This window comes from Thermobia domestica, chromosome 15, assembly GCF_964235325.1.
Source record: "Thermobia domestica chromosome 15, izTheDome1.hap1.1, whole genome shotgun sequence".
Classification (NCBI taxonomy): domain Eukaryota; kingdom Metazoa; phylum Arthropoda; class Insecta; order Zygentoma; family Lepismatidae; genus Thermobia; species Thermobia domestica.
Window position 1 is genome coordinate 132,902,297 of NC_137468.1, and position 21,615 is coordinate 132,923,911.

The 21,615-nt window shown below is 35.8% G+C and overlaps 1 protein-coding gene across 1 annotated transcript in view; it reads right to left on the reverse strand.

Moving 5' to 3' along the window:
- Positions 1–6,242: 6,242 nt before the first annotated feature.
- The window catches only part of LOC145671243 (uncharacterized), a 110,899-nt gene continuing 95,526 nt past the window's right edge, over positions 6,243–21,615 (reverse strand). Inside the window, exon 5 of the mRNA XM_081740155.1 lies at positions 6,243–6,408. Coding sequence (XP_081596281.1) covers positions 6,332–6,408 — 77 coding nt within the window. The 3' untranslated portion in view covers positions 6,243–6,331. The remainder of the gene's footprint in view (positions 6,409–21,615) is intronic.

Consider the following 21,615-nt stretch of genomic DNA (forward strand, 5'->3'; position numbering starts at 1 on the left):
CTGACTGGATCGCTTCCAAGGATGAGTACTTCTTTCGCCACGGAATCCGTACATTGCCTGACAGATGGGCGAAAGTGGTGGCTAGCAATGGACAATATTTTTCTTAAGGTATTTATGTATTTTGTGTTTGTACTACAGCTTCAATGTGTGCGTACTAACCGCACGAATTAATTCCTAGACCGAATTAATTCTCCTAATATATATAGGAGAAGAAGAAATAATTAGCAAGGAGTCGGTGGTAGAAACCTCCTGGAAATTTAAAAAATAAGATGGAAATTATTGCAATTTAGAACTAAACCTGTGACTAAATTAACATTTTGCCTGAACCGGTGTTGCATTTGGTGTTTCAGCAGGTTTCCGTTAAAATTTTGTTTAACCTGTTTCGGCTATCCCACCCTAAAAGAGAGTAAAACAGAGTCGGAGTCTTAGTCGTGTCAAGAGTTCTATGCCTATGGGCAAAAGTATCTGCAGATGAGGTAACCTAATTTGCTATATTTAATTACCAGAGATTGAAGTTGTCAGCCCAAGATGGCGAAGGAGGTATAATCATAATGCTACCGTGATAATACAGTGCATGTGTAGGAACAGTGATGACAATTTCAACTTAGTTAAATATGCAAATGTCTCAAGTTATTGATATGTATAACTAAATTAGTGTTGCGTCACGCACCTTATCCATCTCATATAAATGTCTCCACTTCTCTATTCCTTCCCAGAGAATGAAATCAGTTGTTACAGCTTTATAACATTCGGTTTTGATATAATGTCGATTTCGAACAAAATTTCTTTCTGCTGTCAGTATTCCTATTAGTCAGAATCAATATAATTTTCGTTCCCTCACATTGGGAAATAGCTGTTATTATATAAATATCAGAAGGAATCATGGAAAATATAATTTAGCCTCATGTATCCGTTCAATGGCCTGTGTGAAGTTGGGGCCAAAAGTTTGGGCTACACGAGATATTTATTGGGACAGAAAGTACTTCATTTGGGCTGTTTGGGCTAGCAACTTTAAGCGTTTGGGCTACTCTGGAAACAAAGTTACAGCATCACAAAGTTTGAGGGGCCAACTTCACGTTAGCTCCCCAAGTGTTTGGGCCAGACGAGATTTTTATTGGGCTGGATGGTACTTCGTTTGGGCTAATTGGATCAGCAACTTTTAGTGTTTGGGCTATTATAGTTTCCGAAATATGGGCTATTAAATTTTTTGAAAAGTTATTTTCCTGCTTCTTTTGTCGGGGCCAACTTCACTAATATGATATTTCTGACAAACATGTTTATTGGAATTTACAGTACTTTGTGTCGACTAGCAGTTTAGGAATTTTCAAGATTTGGGCTGTATTTGAAACAGAATTAGAGCTTCACAAAATTTGGGGGGCCAACTTCACATTAGCCCCCAAGTGATTGGACCAGACGAAATTTTTATTGGGCTGGATCGTACTTCGTTTGGGCTGATTGGGTCAGCAACTTTTAGCGTTTGGGCTATGATAGTTTCCGAAGTATGAGCTATTGAACTCTTTGAAAAGTTATTTTCCTGCTTCTTTTGTCGGGGTTATGTTCACTAATGTGATATTTCTGACAAATACTTTTACTAATTAGTGCAATTTCTCTCTCTCTCTCTCTTTTTTTTTTTTAGTTCTTTGAATGTTATTTATAATGGCGATTATACTTGTGCCAATTAATTTCAGATAGATTAAGATACCAGTCACTATATACTCAAATATACGATGTTTTCTTCGTCTTCATGTAATACAATTTGGAATTCTTTTTCATAAGATTTTGTCTAATGCTGCCCAATATGCATATATCCAGATTTTAGTATTTCATTATACGAAATCCGGATTTCGGCTTTCGTCATTTCATTATCCGAAGTCCGTTTTCGGTTCTTGACATTTCATTATCCGAAATTCTAATTTCGGTTTCTAACATTTTATTATCGGAAATTCGGATTTTGGTTTCAGTTGAAATTCTAAATTCAGATTTGGTGAATCTGAATTTTTGACAGCGCTAATTTTGTGTAAGTAGTTATCGGCTTTAATCCCCTAAATTTATTTTACTGGAAAACAATTACTGTCTTAATAAACTGTACAAGCAATAACTTTACAATTGCAATGGTTATATACGGTAATCTGACCTATGAATAAGACACTGGTAAAAATTATATATACTACATACATAATTGAATTACGTCAAACCTTGAAGAATTATGTCCAAATAATTTTTATATCCATTCATTCTTTCCTTTTTACGTAAGTCTTTCGTGAATACGTGGATAATATATAGCTGTGTTTGATGCAGAAAGCTCCAGGTTTGATTCCCAATGGAGTCTCAAGGAGCATACAGTATTCTAACTAGTCTCCTTTATATTATTATTAACAATTCTTTGTAAATTTTAAGCCGAATACTCATCCACATTATATTGTATATAGAGAAAGCAATAAGAAAGCAATCTTTTTTTTCTCAGTTCGTTTATTTCAAAAGATTACGATGAGCACTTCATGTTTCTAGGGAAGTACTTGGATCCTTCTGCTCCACCTTGCTGAAAACGAAATACAAAATTATGAATTTGAAGTATAAAGCTTTCCTATATTTTTCGCCTATTTATAAAAGTATCAACACAGGTGGGTCAAGTTTTTGCTGGAGTCTTGGCACTCTTGGTATTCTTACACATTTAGTCTTGGTTTTGGTCTTGCATATGCATCCTCGGTCCAGGAGCGTAACAAGGCTGGGGCAACCGGGGCGATGCCCCCGTCCAAAGGCGATCACGGTGCCCGCAGGTACAGTCGTAAATAAATGGGAGTCGTAATTACAAGACCTACATTTTAATGGTGACGTGCAGTTTCTCACGGTGCAATTTCGCACGGTCCTGTTTATCGGATTAATTATTCTGCAGGTGTCGTGCACTTTCACACGGTCCACCTGTCAATCATTTGATTCATCTTGAAAACGTTTTCACTATAGAGGAGGGAGGACACAAAACAACTGTCAACTAACGAAGAACAGAAAAAGAGCAAACGCAAGTTAAATATGAACAATTGCAATTAATACTACAGGAGGACAGCTTAGGAAATGTTTCACTTTCACAAAAAGAATAATCAAAATAACCGGAAATTAAAATAACTTAAGAACAAGACAGAAGAAAAGATAAGCAAACCAAAGTTATAGTAAGGAAGGAGATAACATAAACAATATGAAATTGAAACAAATAGGAATAATAATAATAAAAATTATCGCAAATTGAAATAGATGAAAACAAAAAAGAATAGCAAATGAAAATAAATAATAACAGGAAAGGAACATAAAAATTGTAATAATTAGAAATGGGAGATAGAACAATCACAAATTAAAATAAATAAATAATAAAATAAGCAGCGCATCAGAGAATTCAGTCAGGAAGTTCAAAAATCGAAAAAAATGTGCCCGCCCCAAAGCATAGAAAAACGTTGTTATTTGTGAAACACAAAACATTAGCTGTATACTCCAAGGCGGTTTGAAGACAAACCTTGTCGTCTTGATATTTTCCGAGCGAACAGCACATTGCTGAGGTAGAACATTCATACTTCTGTACATCGTCAATCCATTTTGTACAATTCATAGTTCATTATTCCAGCTTTTGGAGATGGGTAGGAGCAAGTTCGAGCGAGTTCTTTTGAAACTCGACTCGAAACAGACATCTTTAGGCTTGAGTCGAGAACTCGGCTTGAACAATTTCCTCCAACTCGTCCCGAATTGAGGTTAAGTTTCGAGTCGACTTGAGCTAAATCGAGCCAAATCCTGTGTGTAATTTCAAGTACTTTCTTCAAGTATCCTACATAGACAATATAATTATTATCAATATTACTACTGCTAGAAATTATTATTATTATTAATAATAATAATATTAACAACAACAACACAGCATATAAAGAGGAAAGACAGGCGGTTTATATCTGAATACAAAAACCCAAGGCGAGTCTAGGAGGCAATGACACCGTTTACGAGCTTTTCGATTTGAGTTCCGGAGAAGCAAGTATTCGGGCTCGAGCCAAAAATCATTAAAAGTTGTAGGGCATCAGGCACCGGATTTAGGGCTGCCAACGGCTCGAGCTGCTCGGGTCACAGCTCATTCACTATTGAACTGAACCGAGCTTACAACTCATCCAACCGAGCCGGCTCGAGCCATGGGCTCAGTTGAGCTAAGTTAAACCGAGCCGATGGACTCATTTCAACCCAGTCTGCTCAAGCCATCAGCTCAATTGAGGTAGTATTAATTCAATTGTTCGTATTTATTTTAACTTGTGTTTGCTCAGTTTCTGTTCTTACGTAGTTAGCATTTGTTCTGTCCTCCCTGTCCCTATAGTGAAAGCAGTTTCAGGGTGAATCACATGATTGACAGGTGGACCGTATGAGAATGCACCACACCTGCAGAATGATTAATCCGATAAAGAAGACGGTGCGAAATTGCTCGATAATGAGCACTGTGTGAAACTGTACAGTGCGAAATCGCACGGAATCATTTTAATGGTTTTGGGTGACCACTTCTAACCTCTGTCAAATGTAAATTTAGTACTATCGTAGAAATTAATAATGACGAAATTCCGTGTCAAAACCTCTTGCATAATGCGTAGAACATTGCATCTTTCTTTACCATTTGGTGTTCCACCGATGTATAGTCCAAACAGTTTATAAGATAAGAAAAATCCCTACCTATTACATTAAAACCTATTATTTCCGGCAGCAAAATATCTGAAGGTCTAATCTCTTTCAAATACAGACCAAATCTTAATAGTCCAAAACACTAAACCTTGATGACCCAATCACCCCAAACGAAATACTATCCAGCCCAATAAAATTTTCGTCAGGTCCAGTCACTTGGAAGGGCTTGAACGTGGCCCCTCAAACTTCGTGAAGGTGCAACTATTTCAACTACAGCCCAAATCTTGAACTTTGCTACACTGCTAGTCGACACAAAGTATTGCCAATTCTAGTAAACGTATTTGTCAGAAATGTCATATTAGTGAACTTGGCCCCGACAAAAGAAGCAGGAAAATCACTTTTCAAAGAGTTTAATAGCCCATACTTCGGAAACTATAATAGCCCAAACGCTGAAAGTTGCTGACCCAATCAGCCCAAACGAAGTACTATCCAGCCCAAATTTTGTGAAGCTCTAATTCTGTTTCAAATACAGCCCAAATCTTGACACTTCCTAAACTGCTAGTCAACACAAAGTACTGCCAATTCTAGTACACATATTTGTCAAAAATGTCATATTAGTGAAGTTGACCCCGACAAAAGAAGCAGGAAAATCACTTTTCATAAAGTTTAATAGCCCATATTTCGGAAACTATAATAGCCCAAACGCTAAAAGTTGCTGACCCAATCAGCCCAAACGAAGTACTACCCAGCTCAATAAAAATCTCGTCTAGCCCAAACACTTGGGGGGCTAACGTGAAGTTGGCCCCTCAAACTTTGTGATGCTGTAGCTTTGTTTCCAGAGTAGCCCAAACGGTAAAAGTTGGTAGCCCAAACAGCCCAAATGAAGTACTTTCTGGCTCAATAAATATCTCGTGTAGCCCAAACTTTTGGGGAGCCAACTTCACACAGGCCGTTCAATGGGAATTCAGCTTCAGTTTGCTGCCCTTGCTATAACAAGACTCAATCGTAATTATCATTTTGGTTAGATTAAGGGATGGTACTTTTCAAAAATACAAACGGTTTGTCTCCCAACTGTAGGTCTTGATATGTAGATTGCTAAGAATGCGTTCCGAATTTGCCAATAGTCTGTCACTTAGATTTTGTTTCATTTGTAGCTGCATTTCATATTCTACGTATATTTCATGAATCATCATCGAGGATAGTTATAGTGTCATGGTATGCTCTTCTATGGCTAGACGTAAAAGCCGGAGATGCTTAGTATTGGCTACTACTTTGAAATTGATTTATAAAGAAGATAGATTGTAGCAATACATGCATCCAATATATTCAATGCATAGATAAATAGGGTGATCAGTTTTGTTTTGTATTTATTCATTATTCTGGGACGGATATTATACCAGTTAGGGAGTAGTTAGATTGGATCAGCCCATATTGATTTCGTGGTTTATACATATGCATAATGTGTTCCGTCAGTCTTAACAAGATTCCGTAAATGGCTACCCATAATACTATAATGAACAAAAGCTCCAATGTGAACGGTTTAATTAAATAATGGAAGCCAAATAATGTAATTATTTTAATTTTATTGAATTGTAATTGACCAAATCGAATAATACATTCAAAATTTAAGTACAAACTGAAATTTCATGGACATAAAGATGTATAATCATCAATCTGACATATTATTGTAATCTAGCTATGATGAAGTTAATAATTTTCTTCGCCTTGGATATTTGGATTGATATAGTTTATGGCTTGAAACCATGATATGATCTGAAAGCAATAAAACAATTATTAAAATTAGTATTATATTTTGAGTAGAATATTTTGTTGCATCATTCATTATATACAAACATACGTAAGTGTAACGGCGAAATGAACAATTTGTTGGATCTCATAATTACTTTATAAGGAATCTGAAGTTTTCTTTTCGTGCATGGGTTAGTTGCGCGTTTTGGGTTAGACAAACTTTGCTACATTTAATGTTTTTAAAATTTTTTAATGTGTATTTAAAATTCGGTTTCATCCATTTGGGATTTATAAAACGATTTTTTTTTTAATAAACAGAGCGTTTCAGAATTGGCGACTGTATCTAAGATTTGTGATTTTTTTTTTCTTTTGCAGAAGCAGAGATCTACCTCAAGAAATGCTTAATTCAGCCAGAATATTAGTTACACCGATACTATTTCATTTTTAAATAACTTGTGAAAATTAGTGTAATACAGAATTGGCGACCTTTCAGCTTCAGAATAAGCGTTTTTATAACTAAAGTATGTAGTACTAGTGTGAGATCCTGTAGTTAGGTGTAGTGGAGATTTTTACGGGAGATGTTGCAGATGCGTGACTCAAATAATATGGAAAGACGAGTGAATTATCAGTGAGTCAATATGAACAAGGAAGGTATAGTTGTTGGGATATCAGACGTAACTTGGAAGATAACTTATGTATATGTTACGAACAATGTGAAAAATAGTTCCACGTAAGTTGTATCAATATAACACGCAATGAACTTGAGGTGTTAAAACAATCTGACGGTAACTGGTACTGTGTTGCATGTGAGGTGCAAAGACAAAGAGGATCAAATGATGAAAAGAGTGTAAAATATAGGGCAACTCTAGTGTAGGTCAAAGTGTCGTTGTTAGTAGGAAAGAAAAATCGATGAAGTCTATCCCGGAGATTGAAATCGGATGTGGTCCCCTGTTGCAAACCTTAACAAGTATCATTGCAGGATTAAGATCTGCATTCATCATTCAGAACGAAGATAACTTGTGAGATAAAATCTGAAATGGCAGCTATTGAGAATAAGATGTCTTTGTTAAGAACTGAGATTACTAATGACATGTCCGCAAACATTGGTAATAATATGTCTTTGTTAAGAACCGAGATTAGTAATGCTTAATGTCCCGATTTGTATGTAATTACATAATTTTTCCTTCATATCTAGGTTCGTCAAATCCTTAAATGTTTGTGATTCACACCTGTAGCGTGTTCCAACTCAAATTTCATATTACATATTTTAATATATTTTGACTAATATTACATATTTCTATGGTTTCTACATACTTTTTACATAAAACTGTCTTAAAATCTTGCGTTTACTGAAATTTTAATTAAAATAAAAATATAAACTCTTCAACTGTGCAAGGCTTGCATCTAGATTCAATTTTGTCATGCCTATCTTTTCGTTTCTTTACCGAAAGAGAAATATCTCCCTTTTTTATTTTTCAAACCATGTTTCGCAGAATTTTCGCTGATAACAAAAGAAATATAAGAAGAAACAAGTAAAAATCCTTCCTCCGGAGTACATTAGCAGCGCCCTTTATTCTCAACTCTGGAGGAAGACAGATCACGTACCTGACAGGCGACTGGCCAGGAAATTCCTAAAGTGAAGTCTATTTGATTGTTATCGGAAGTCGGGCGAGAAAAATGATGAAAGCAAATCCTCCAATTCAAGTTTAAACTGTATGCTAGTGTGCTTCTAGGAATTTACTGCAAGAGTTCGTTCCAGGAAGCTGGTGACAATGGCAATATCATAACAGGTGACCGAAGCTTCCAAAGAACTTCGCTTGTTCAACTGAATGACAGGAGGACAGTACTCTAGTATTGCAGTTGCAAAACGCATGTTCTGTATTGACTGTCGAAGTTAGAAATGGCTCCGGCTGCCTTAACTTTATCCGCGAAATTGCGGTCGTGGGTAACTATCGATGTTGCGTATACTACGGACGGTAAAGTGGTGTTGTGCCAAGCGTGTGATAAAAAAAAATTGGATGTTCAATGAAATCTCAGTTAGAACATGTACAAAGTGCACTCCATGCAAGAAATAAAAATTTGCGAACTGCAAAAAAACAACTGTTCTTGACACAAATGCATCAAGATACTTCAGTGAGTGAGTTTTTCAAAGACTTGTGCCAAGCAATGACAGCAGCAAACATTCCTTGGAACAAAGTTCAAGTGCCAAAATGCCGTGCTTTTCTGGAGAAGTACTACGGGCGTCGAATTCCTGACGAATCCACTCTTCGAAAGTGATATCTCGAAGTTTGTTATAGGGAAGCTATAGATACCATTAGGGCAGAAATAGGTAGTTCGTATATTTGGATTTCTGTGGACAAAACAACAGACGTTTTGGGACGTTATGTAGCAAATTTAGTGATTGGAAAGTTAAGTGAAGATGTTCCATCTAAATCCTATCTTATTGCGAGTAAATTGCTGGAACGCACGAATCATTCCACGATTGCTCGCTTTGTAAACGATGGTCTTAAAGTGTTGTGGCCGGGAGGAGTTCTGGAAGAAAAAGTCCTTGTTCTCTATACAGACAGTGCAGCGTACATTTTAAAAGTGGCTAGAGTACTTACAGTTTTTTACCCTAACTTAATCCATTTCACCTGTATGGCCCATGCTATTCAGCGAGTTGGTGAAGAGGTGAGAGACAACTTTTGCGAAGTAAATCAACTAGTTTGTTCCACGAAAAAATGTTTGTTAAGGCGCCAGAACGTGTTCAAGTTTACAGAGATCAACTGCCTGACGTGCCACTTCCTCCGGAGCCTGTGCTAACCAATGGGGCACATGGATACAGGTAGTACATTTCTACAATGAACATTTTCAAAAAACAAAGCCTGTTGTTCATTCATTTCCATCGAAATCTGCTGTGTCAGTTGGCATTGCTCAGAAACTGTTTAATGACTCAAAAGTAGCGTGTGATATCGCATACATAAACAGCAATTTTGGTTGGCTACCTACAAGCATTAAAAACTAGAGACTGTTGGGCGGCCCATTCCGGAATCCATGGAAATCATAGAAGATGCAGTCTGCTGCAAGGTGTGTAGGAGAAAAAGTTCGAAAGAAACTAAATGCAGTGCTGGAAAGAAACCCGGGTTATGACAGCCTATTGGCAGTGTGTGATTCTCAGTGGTGAAAAGAACCCCCCTGAAGATATTTCTCCCAAGTACATCTTGTTGAAATACGCTCCTGTTACCTCATGTGATGTGGAGAGATCATTCTCTGCATACGAGAATATTTTATCCGATCGCCGATAAAATTTTACTTCTGATCATTTGGAAATGTGCCTTGTAATCCATTGTGCAACAACACACAGTTGAACTGCAGGCACATCTTTTGTAAGTACTTTATTTCAAATTAAAAGTGTCCATTAGTGGAAATATTCTTCAATCTCAGTTCAGCTGTTATTGTTTAAAAAAATATAGCACTGCTTTTCCCTGCATGAAATAAATATGTATAAAACAATACAATAAGTTGCTTTTAGTATTTAAATTTGTATATTGCGTATAATTCATTTCAAGATTGGGCCGTGGTGACGGATGCGCGTTTAGTGTAAAAGGTTCTAGATTTGAAACATGACCACACCACACCACATGAGATTTCTGACGTACAAATGCCGTATGCATTGCTTTTCTCGGGGCTTTCCTGTTTCTCTCTAGCCGATTCACATCTTCCTTCATTCGCGTCTGATTTTTATTATCCTGTAATCAGTCACGTCAGTGACGTATGACTGTCTCGGCTGTTCAAGCATTTCACTTCATTGTGGGACTTGCATTAAGCAGGATAAAGTGTAGTAGATTTTCCATTTTATTTTCATAATTCGTTTAAATATTGCATACTCATACCCGTGTTAATATTACGTTTTCGTAAATATGTAACATATGTAATATTACATATTCTTCTATAATAATACATATTTCTTACATTTTAAAGCGTTTTTTGTTACATATTGATGTACATATTTAGGGGGTTGATATTACATAAAAATCCGGACTCTAGTAATGATATGGCGATAAACATATGTGATTTAAAATGAGAAATGTCAAAGATGTGTAATGATATTGTATTTCTTAAAGAATCTTTTTCTTCGATGAAAGGTGAATTAAGGAATGAAGTGTCACAACTCAGATCAGAGATTGATGAAACGAAAACTAAATTGGCAGAGCGTACAGATAATGTTCAGGCACAATTTTCCTAAGAGATAACTGATATTGGTAAAGATATGGATAAGGTTAGGTTAGATGTATATAGGTAATTTAAATATACGGTTACAAGAATCGAATGAAAATATGGAGGGGAAATTAGAGGCTGTTTCTAAAGAAATATCGGAATTGAAAGTGGAAATTAGTAAAGTTGGTATAAGTACTGAAACCGAGTTAAAAGGTGTAAAATAGCAGAAAGCTGAAGAGAATCGGAAATTTCATGAATTAAATAAAAAAACGGTAAACCGGTAAAAGTTTTGGAAAGGGATGTGATTGACGCCTATAGACATGGACGGGAACAATGGAAGCAAAATGCAGAGAACCTAAACAATTGTTACAGAAGCAAATGGATGAAGAAAAAGTTAGATACGAAAATTCGTTTCGCGAAAATTTAGAACAGTTAGAGAGTAGATGAAATAATCATATTATTAACACTAATCAAATATTTTAAGGAAATTCGCCGGATACAAATAAAGTTGAGTGTAATATATCCGATGAGAGTAATGAAACTCAAACATTTAAGTTAGGTGGAATGCAAATTAGTTGCGAAAGAAACTTGGTGCAGGTTAAATTTTCTTCATCAGATTCGAATGAAGAAAAGAATAAACAGCAGACTAGACACAAGCGTATTAGAACTCAAAATGGTGAAAGAGAAAATTCGTGTCGTGGAACATGTGTTAAGGCTTTCAGAAGACGGTTGTAAACGATAGAATAAGGATAGAAGCTTCAGGTCGAAGTAAAGAAAGTACGCATTGGGAAAACGGTCCGTCACACAAGATGTGCACAGGATGTTATTTGCGTGAGTTGCACCAATTTTCCTTGATGACTTAATAAGACTGAATATGTACGTATTAGCATATCAAGATGGTATGTACATAATTGCCCGATGTTTTGAAAAATCTGCACAAATTTGGTACCGAAGTGTGGCAAGTCAAATCAAAACTTCAAGATTTCGTGAACTTGTTTACATTATAGTACATATCTGAATGGATGGAGAGCACAAAACTGCCTTCTTTATTCGTTACGATATGATAAAAGTAAATACTCTTCCTTACTGGAATTTGTTCGATATATTGTAGAAACGTACAATTTCATAGTCACGTCATCTGATCAAGAATTGAAAGATCTGATTTTAGATTGTCTTCCAAGCGAAGAATCGAAAATCCTTAAAGTGGGATCGGCTAGTACCGTTCAAGACTTAATACTTAGAATAGCTGAGCTAGAGTGCAACCCTAATAGCTATCAGGACAATTTTAGTGGTATGAATTTTCAAAATAAGAAACCACACATAAGGAAAACTTTTATATCTCAAACTAAACAAATCCAGATCGATAATGCTGTTCAAACCGAACCCATGAATAATGAAAGTTCTGGGAAAGAAAATACACTAAATATTCTGAATTTTAGAAACTTTACCGGAAAACCGCAACGTCGTAATTGGAGGAGGAATAAAAATTTAAAGTTTAATTGGGGGACAAATGAATGTAACAAAATTAGGCCCATGACTGAAATTCAACGCTTTCCCATAATGAATGGAGGTGGACCAGTTCCTTATGTAGTAGGGATGTATAATTTGAAACCAACATTTGGGCAATGTCGTCCAGTGCCCATAGTTAGTTCTCCTTTCTCTTCCAATATGCCGGTTGCAACTTCGGTTACTTCCACATTAAATCCTTCAGTTATTGTTGAATCAACCAACAATAATTGTAGTTCTACGTTTTTGGGCAATCCTTTTCTAGCTTCGGACAACATGTTGAGCAGTCATCCTTAAGGGGAGGCGATGACTGCTCAATTCAACTTCTCTCCCCAAAGCAAAATTCGGGTGAAAACTATAGAATTGATGATCGAAATCTCGGGACTCGGAAAAATTTCAAATTACCTTCTTTAAAGCTATTAACATACTTTGTTTTAAAGGAAGAAGAAGAGGATTAACTCAGCAAGATTTTGAAATATTTCCTTCACAGGGATAGAGCTGAATTTGCTAAATTATACTGTTTGGTCACAATTACAAAACAAGTTAATTTGAATACTCAGGATAACCTTTTTGATGTGCCTGTCTTTGTTATCAAGATATGAAAGCTGGGTTAATGTTAGGCTCACCTTTTTTCGCAAAATTTCAGGTAGCATTAGATAGTTCCAACAAGAAATTAATATTGAAAAATAATAAAGAAAATGTGACCCTAGACATTTCGTATCCAAAAATACCGTTAGTTCATGTAGATAGTACCCAAGTGTTCAATAATCAATGTAATGTCTCTTCCTCTTCTGATGAACGGAGTAAAGATTATGGCGAAACTTCGGAAACTGAAATTAAAGAATATATCAATCGTCGGGATCATTTGGATATGGATACTAAAATAAACTACAAACACTATTAATTAAGTATAGACATTTATTATGTGAATATTCAAAACCTATTTGGTGTGATCCGTATAAAATTGGCTTAGTGATCAGGAGCCTGTTGTAGGAAAAATTTATCCCAGTCCCCAGGCTATGCAGAAAGAGTTTGAAGAAGATTTAAACAAATGGATTAGGTTAGGTATAGCAAAGAAACATCCTAGTAGCTAGTGAAACCTTATATACTGCGTTAGGAAGACTTCGGGAGGCGTTAGATCGACGATTGATCTCAGATTATTGAATGAAAAGATAATTAGTACGAAAATTCAAGTGGAGCCTATTAATGAGATTTTATCGCGAATTTCAGGAGCCAACATTTTTAGTTGCTTGGATGCTACCATGGGATACTACGGAGTGAAACTACACCCTGATTCATTCCAGTACACGAGTTTCATTGATCTCGGTTGGCAATACGTATTATGTGTGCACCCTCTAGCAATTTTCAAAATATTATGAATTCCTACTTTGAATTAAATACCCGACATTTCGTGGTAGTATATGTCGATGATTTGTTAAAGCTCAAATCTAGTTGAACACTTTCATCATTTGGAAGATTTATTCAAGATTTTGACATTCGGAAACTTTGCCCTAAAATTCAAAAAATGCCAGTTCGTGCAAACCGAGATTCAGTTTTTAGGTCAATTATAAACAGAACCGAATTGAAACCAAATCCAAAACAAAATGAAGCTATCAAATGTTTTCCGATCACGAAGACTATACCAAAGTTGCGATTTCTTGGGAATTCTCTCAGGGAGAACATTCATTCTCCAATTTGCTGCGTTAACTGCACCTTTCTTCGAACTTCTGAAAAAGGATAAAAAGTATTACTTCACCACCGAACTATTGGAACGATTTCAACAATTGAGGGTATTGCTGAGTGAACCTCCAACACTCAATCAACCTGTTTTTTTAAAAACTTTCCACTTGTTTTTGGACCCGTCGTTGGAAAATTTAGCTGGTTATCTTGCGCAGTGTGATGAAACCAGAGAGACCTGTCATCGAGTATGCTAGCCGTAAATTAAAACTGTATGAGGTGTCTTATTCTATTTTCCAATTAGAGTTATTAGCAGTCGTGTTTCTATGTGGACATTTTTCTTACTATATTCTAGGTAGACAAGTTACTGTGCATTGCGATAACAAGGCAGTAACTTATGCATTTACCTTGCAAAATTTGGACCCAAAAACTACAAAAATTCTGCTAAAGTTACAATCAATTCGACCTCCAATTCGAGCATATTAAAGAAATCGAAAATAAAATAGCAGATATTCTGAGTGGGAATACTCCTGAACTTCCAGCCGAATCGGGAGACTATCAAATAAATTTCATGAATTATAATGTTAACACCTGATTTCAGGTTAATGAGCTAGAACATTTGCAAACATTAGATGACTACTGTTGTGAATTAAGGACTAAGATAAATACAGGGGCAATAGGCGATCGAATTTGAATTGTAAATAATTTAATATATATTCGAAATGCAAATCAAAACGTTGGCTGCTAATAATTCCTACGTCGTTAGTTGAACGGGTAATAAAACATATTCACGAGACAGGGAATTGAGGTGTAAATAAGTACATTAAATTAGCACGAGAGTTATTCTTTTGAAAACATCAAAAACGAACATTTAGGCAGTATATTAATAATTGTGAAATATGTGTTCAAACCAAATTTTTCAATCGAATTATTGCTCGGGAGGATATTCACATTTCTGCAGATAAACCCCACCAGAAGCTATATATTGATCTGGTTGGAAACCTTCCCTGCAGTTACGGTTATTATTGTTTTATCCATCGTTGATGTCTATTCCCGTTTCATTTGCTACTTACCTTTGAAAACAGCAATTACATCTGAAATTATCAGAACTCTGGAAAAAGAATATTTTGCTTATGTCCGTATCCAAATCATATCAGGTCTGATGAAGGCCCACTGTTTGTCTCGCAACAGTGGAAAAACTTTTGTAAGGAACAACGAATTCATCATATTCTGGTTTCTCCATACAACCCGAGGGCCAACGGGATTGTTAGCGTTCTCATCGGGAATTAAATCGAATAATAAGATTGATGTGCAGTAAAAATCATACGAAGTGGAAAACGCTCACGACTTCCTTAACTATTTGTATAACAGCACAATCGAATTTACACCTGCGGAGTTATTTATTTCTTTTTCTGCAGCTGATAGATTTAGAGAACAATTTCCTTGGCATTCGGAATTGCAAAATATTGAGGATTCGGGGCGTCATATACAATTCGAGCATCGATTGCTTTCAAAAAGAAATAAAATTGCAAAATATTTCGACTCACTTGGTAGAAATTAAGGAAGGAAATTTAATAATGATCCGAAACCACTTCCTTTCGGACGCTTTTAAAAAGAAAACGCATAAGTATATGCCTGTCTGCACCGGGCCTTATGTGGTAACAAGAATACAAAACAATTCTGTTTCGCTAAAGGATCTAAAGGGGAGAGAAGTATCCACCCAAAATTTATATAACAAAACTTTTTCATTGCTCGACAGAGAAACGAGAAGAATAGCTTAAGGAATCAAGTAAATAAAAATTTTAAGTTTCTAAAATTTTTTGGCCACTGGGAAAAATGTAACGCACCGGTTTATCGGTAACGGTACATTGATTTTTGTTGTCTGTGTTACTATTATGTCGCTCCCGTATAGTTGATTAGTGCAATGTTGATACCATTAATATGTTTATTGGAGTGTATTTGTTGCTAGGTTAATTTTCCATTGATTCTTTCTTTGATTCACTATACTTGCTTTCGGGTTATTATTCTTAACCTATGCCATAGGAAACTGTTGACTTGTTATTGTTCGTGTGAAAGTAAACAAACCAATGTGTGTGATGTCACTTTCGTAAACTTCAGTATAAGATCACCGCGATAATATTGACATTGGCAAATTATACTAAATCTGAAAATCAAAACAGCTTAAATCGGTACATAATATTGACATAATATGTAAATACTAAATTTGTATATTTAATTACGTACACTATAAAGTTTTATAATAATCCAATGCTTACAAGAATTCACGGTTGCCATAAATGTTATGAGTGTGCATTTTCTTCGGATTGGTGAGGCTTGGGATTGATGACGACAGTTGCTATTCACCTATCAATGGCAAGTAATACGTTACTCTTTTGTTTAGAAAGCTATGTCTGCTGTTACCTGACTGTAACGGCGCTGGTAAGTGCTTACAGCACGACAGGCCTAGTGGTTAGGTTAAATGAACCTGGCTGGAGTTTTAGTTGCAGGAACCAGAATTTGAATATAAATCCACCTTTCGATATGAAACAATTTATGACAATAACTAAAAATAACAACGAAATGAATATTCAACAACTAACAGATCATACAAATAAATATCGAAAGGGAGTAGTGAAATTCCTAATGTGCGCAATATTACCGTGTTGACGTTGCTCGTGGTGATTACATTACAAACCAGGTATACTAATTTTAATTTAGAGAAGGTTGTTCCGAATGAATACAATTTAACACTACCATTAATTATCACTATCATATGATTAATAGGCAATCAGAATATGACCCTACGTTGAAACAACATAAAATGAGAAAATGTAAAACTACCAAAGAAAAAAGTATAAATAAAATAATATCACTAAAGAGTAATAAACTTTCTACATATGGTCAACTCCAAACTCTCTACTAACCATTCACAAACCCATAGATTACTTTAGTTTCGTCCATAATTTGTAAATCACTGCAACATTTTGCACACTAAGAATTTAACATCTTATCACTACGATAATTAAATTTACACTGCGCCGAGCGCTATGCTGCATTATTTAACGTCAAGGTCTATATATGGTAGCACAAGATAGAGCTATTATTCTTTGGGCAAGCAAACTTGACATCTATAATAACCTTATAAAGTTCAATGTCTCTTTTCAACTTTAGCGAGAAGATAACCTTTTTTTGAACATCACTATCTCAGATTGACCTGCTCGGGTTAAAATTTTGCAAACGGGATACAAAATGTTCAAAAAAATTTAATTACTCAAGTCTCGGGATAATCAGCCATGCACAATAAGTTTTATCGAACTCACCACAACGCAGTTCCAAGTTCTTACTTGATCTTGACTAAGTTTGGGCCCACAAGATTCAGAACATTCTACTGGCTGGAGATTCGAGATTACAACCTTAACTGTTGCAGTAGAGAGGTCGCTGATTGGTAATATGGATGATCACCCAAAACATCTCACAGAAGTTTTATCGATAATTATTATTGATGCGGTGTTGTTTTTATCAGCAGGTTGTGTTGCTCTGACTGTTTTGACCTAGAGAATGGGAACTTTCTTAACTTCATTCTTCTTCTCTCAAAGCATAATCCTATCTTACGAGAAAAACTGAAATTTGTTTAAAAAGGGGCTAGGTTTCGTACATTTCAAAATGATATTCAAAATGAACTCATTGGCTTAATAGCTAATAGATTAAGGTAAGAAATTCTTAATGAAGTGCGGAAGACTAAATACTACTAAATGATGTAATGAATGTGTAACTGTACTCCAGAAGTATCTCCCACTAAGCAAATGAGTCAGGTTCTACGCTATGTCATATTTCAAGAAAATGGAGAAGGGAAGTGGGAAATAAAAGAAAGCTTCATTGATTTCATTGAAGTGCATAGAAAAACTGATAAAGATTTGGCGGAAAATATTGCACAAAGGATACAGAAAAATTGCCTCAATTTAGTAGAATGTAGAGGACAGTCTTGTGACAATGGTGCCATTACGACTGAAAAATATCGTGGAGTTCAGTCAAAGATCCAATCATTAAGCAACCTTGCGCTGTTTGTCCCATGCATAGTATATTCCTTGAATCTTGTAGTACATGCACCGGAATCAGAACCAGATCCAGAAAACCTGTTAAGCGTCATTAAGACAGTATATAAGCTATTGAATATATATATATATATATATATATATATATATATATATATATATATATATATATATATTTCAACGACAATAAGGCATATCATCTGAAAAACACTCTCACATGTACTTCGGACAGAAAATGGAGTGCAAACACAAGTAGTGACAGCCCTGAAGTTTGAAATGAAAAATGTCCTCGCAGCATTTGATGAAATTATAACCATTTCCTCTAACTCAGAAGTCAAATCAGTTGCCAAAAACTTAATGAAATCAATCAAATATCTGAAATTCGTAATTAATTTTGTATTTTGGGACTCAGTTTTGCATAAAATAAATCGAGTGAACAAAGAAATACAGAATAAGGATTTGACTTTGAAAAGGTCTCTTGATTTGTAATCAGATCTTTTGAACATAACTCCAGATTCATGAATTCAAGGGTTTGCAAATGGCTGTTGAAGTCAGAGTTATTGTTAATTTGTCAGACGCGAAAGATCAATTAAGAGAAAAGCGTATCTCACAGAAGAAGGGAATGTCAGAAGAGGATGAAATGAGACGTTTTACTGAAGAGAATCGCCTTAGACAATCTTTCTTCAGAATCCTTAATTTCTTACGGAAAGAACTCTTTAGTAGATTGGACAGGCTCAAAGAAGTAAGCAAAGACTTCAGTTTCTTCAGAGGAAGCTCATTGTGTGAAATGTCTTCCAAGAACCTGAAAAAAATCGTGCGGGGATTTCGCTTTGAATGCTGTAGAATTATGTCTAGAAATTGAGTCAAAGACCAGGCTGTTGTATTCTTGGCAGACCTCAAGATGTCCACCCAAAGAAACATACTCGACATGATCACCGAAAATGATCTTCAAAGTGCCTATGCAAACGTCTCAGCGGTTCTTAGAATTTTTCTTACCCTTCCATGCAGTTGGGCATCTTGTGAAAGAAGTTTCAGCAAACTAAAACTCGTTAAAACATACTTATGATGTTCAACCATGGGACAGGAAAGGCTCTCAGATTTGGCAACATTAGCTACAGAGAACAATTTCGCGCAATCAATTTCTTATGAAAAAATATTGGGGATATTGCAGAAAAGAAAGCCAGAAAAGTACTTTAGTGAGCGCACGCTACAAAACGAAAAGGGGATTACATAGAATGTCGTTATTAATAGGTACTATAAGTATTTATTCTCTGTATTTATTGCTACATAAGAATAGATGTGAAATCCATGTAAGTACCTACCTTGAACTTAAGCATGCATTACTAGAAGAATTATCTACACACAGAGTGAAGCCAATGGTACACATGCGAGGAAAACCCAATATACACATGAGAGGAAATGTCATTATCCACATAAGAAAAGCCAATATCACATGAGAAAGGTCAATATACACAATTATCTACATACAGGTAGAAGACCCGCACGTCGAGTGAAGCCAATATATATAAATAGACACAAAAGGAATCATAAAGTAAGACAATTAAGAATTTCCTGAGCCAACAGAAGACGAGAAAGTTACAGGTTGTCAAGTTAAAGATCCATATTTATAGAAAAATGTTTCTAAATAGCATGTTTGAATTGCTGTCTATTTATTTTTCTTTTACAACACTAATGTTATTTTGTGTTAAAATCTATAGGACATTTCACAATAGGTCCCAATAGATGTATATAACAAAGTTGTATCTTCTACAACTATGCCTTTTATGGATTTCTTACGAGGAATATCTTGACTTTTTTTTTCAGTATAACAAAGTATTTTATTTTCGAAATAAATGAGCTTCAACAAATGAACAGATTTCAGAATCTAAGTTTTAATAAATACAAATCTACATATATAAAAATGAAAATCACTGTGTTTGTGACCTGAATGAAAATCTCCTGAACCGCCCGACCGATCTCAATCAAATTTGTAACATGGATGAGGTTCGAGGCTGGGCTGGTTTTAGGCTATTCATTTTGATGGTAGAACTGAGGAGTGGGGGAGGGGGAATAAAAAATAAATAAAATTTAACTCCTGAACCACTCGACCTACCTTGATCAAATTTTCAACATAGACGAGGTTCAGGCCTGGGATCGATTTTATGATTTAATTTTGATGGAACAGCGTAGGGGAGGAGGAGGAGGGGAGATATATAAAATCAATTTATATAAGACTGAAAGAGACTATTTTTGTAACTTTATAACTCTTGAACTATCTGACCGATCTCAATCAAATTTTCAAGATACATGAAGTTCGGATCTGGAAATATTTTTGTAATTTAACTTTAACGGTAGATCCTAGGGGAGGGGGAGGGGGCGTATAAATAAAAACTAATAAAACCTAATAATTTTTAACCACCCAACCAATCTCGATCAAATTTGAGGGTCGGGCCTTGGGTGTCTTTTATCGTTTCACTTTGACGAGCCAACCTAGGGGGGGGGGGAGGGATATATGTGAAAAAATAAATTAAAAATGACTGTCTTTGTGACTTCATCACTCTTGAACCACCCGATCGATCTCAATCAAATTTTCAACATACATAAGTTTAGGAGCAGGGAGGAGAGGGAGCAGTTTAGGCTATTCACTTTGACGATGCTATGTAGGGGACAGGGAGGAGAAGAGAAATTTAAAAATGGTCATAAATGACCGATATTAGTGTTGAATCCATACTTTTAGGGGTTGATGAGAGAAACAGTGACACTTCTGATGCTGTTTCAGTCCAAGTTCAGCCCTGATCGTTGCGAGGGGGATAAACATTTAAAAGTGATCGAAAATGACTAATATTAGTGTCGAATCCATAGTTTTAGGAGGAGCTGAGATTAACAGTGACAATTCTGATGCCGTATGCCTCAGCACGGAGGAGGGGGAGCTACATATAATAATGATCGAAAATGACCAATATTAGTGTCTAATCCATAGTTTTCGGGATCATTCAGATGAACAGTGACATTTCCGATCCGATTTAAATCCAAAATCAGCCCCGCCACTTGGGGGAGGGGGAGAAAGATATATAAAAATGATCAAAAATGGCCACTACCCGTGTCGGATTTATAGTTTTTTGGGTCGCTTAGATATACAGTGATACCCTATGTACCGTTTAAATTCAAATTCAATCCCAATTAATGGCAATAAAATACATGAGATACAAAGATGTGCATTTAAATTATTTATTTCAACCCAGCGAAGTGGATAATATATGCTAGTATACAATATAAATGACGTGTAAAAATTGCATAATGTATCGGTTTGTGTTCGATTAAAGGAGAAAATGTCTTCTGCTGTGTACTTTTAATACTTCTCACTTTGTAACTTTTGGAAACGCTAATTGGTTTCAAGCTCGTAAGTGTACACAAATTTCAGTAGAAGTTATAAAAGGGAGTGAGATGACAAATGATCTAAACTTTTTAAAAATATATTTTTAACCAAAGATTTGTTTTGGCCCCTAACACTGGTATTTAGACTTGGAAGGAAGGGGCGCCAGAAAAACGACTTTGCTCCGGGTGCAATATTTCGTAAATCCGGCCCTGCTGGCAACGAACAGGGTTTTATAGCTGGGCCAAATTGTTTTTCTTGTGTAAGAAAAGTAGGACTGACGCTCATGATGAAATGGATAGAGATTTGTTTGAGGAGTACTTTCGCAATCAGTTAGTCACAAATATTCCTCCAGGGTCAGTTATCGTAATGGACAATGCATCCTATCATAGTCGCCGCAAGGAGCCACTGCACACTAAATCTCGG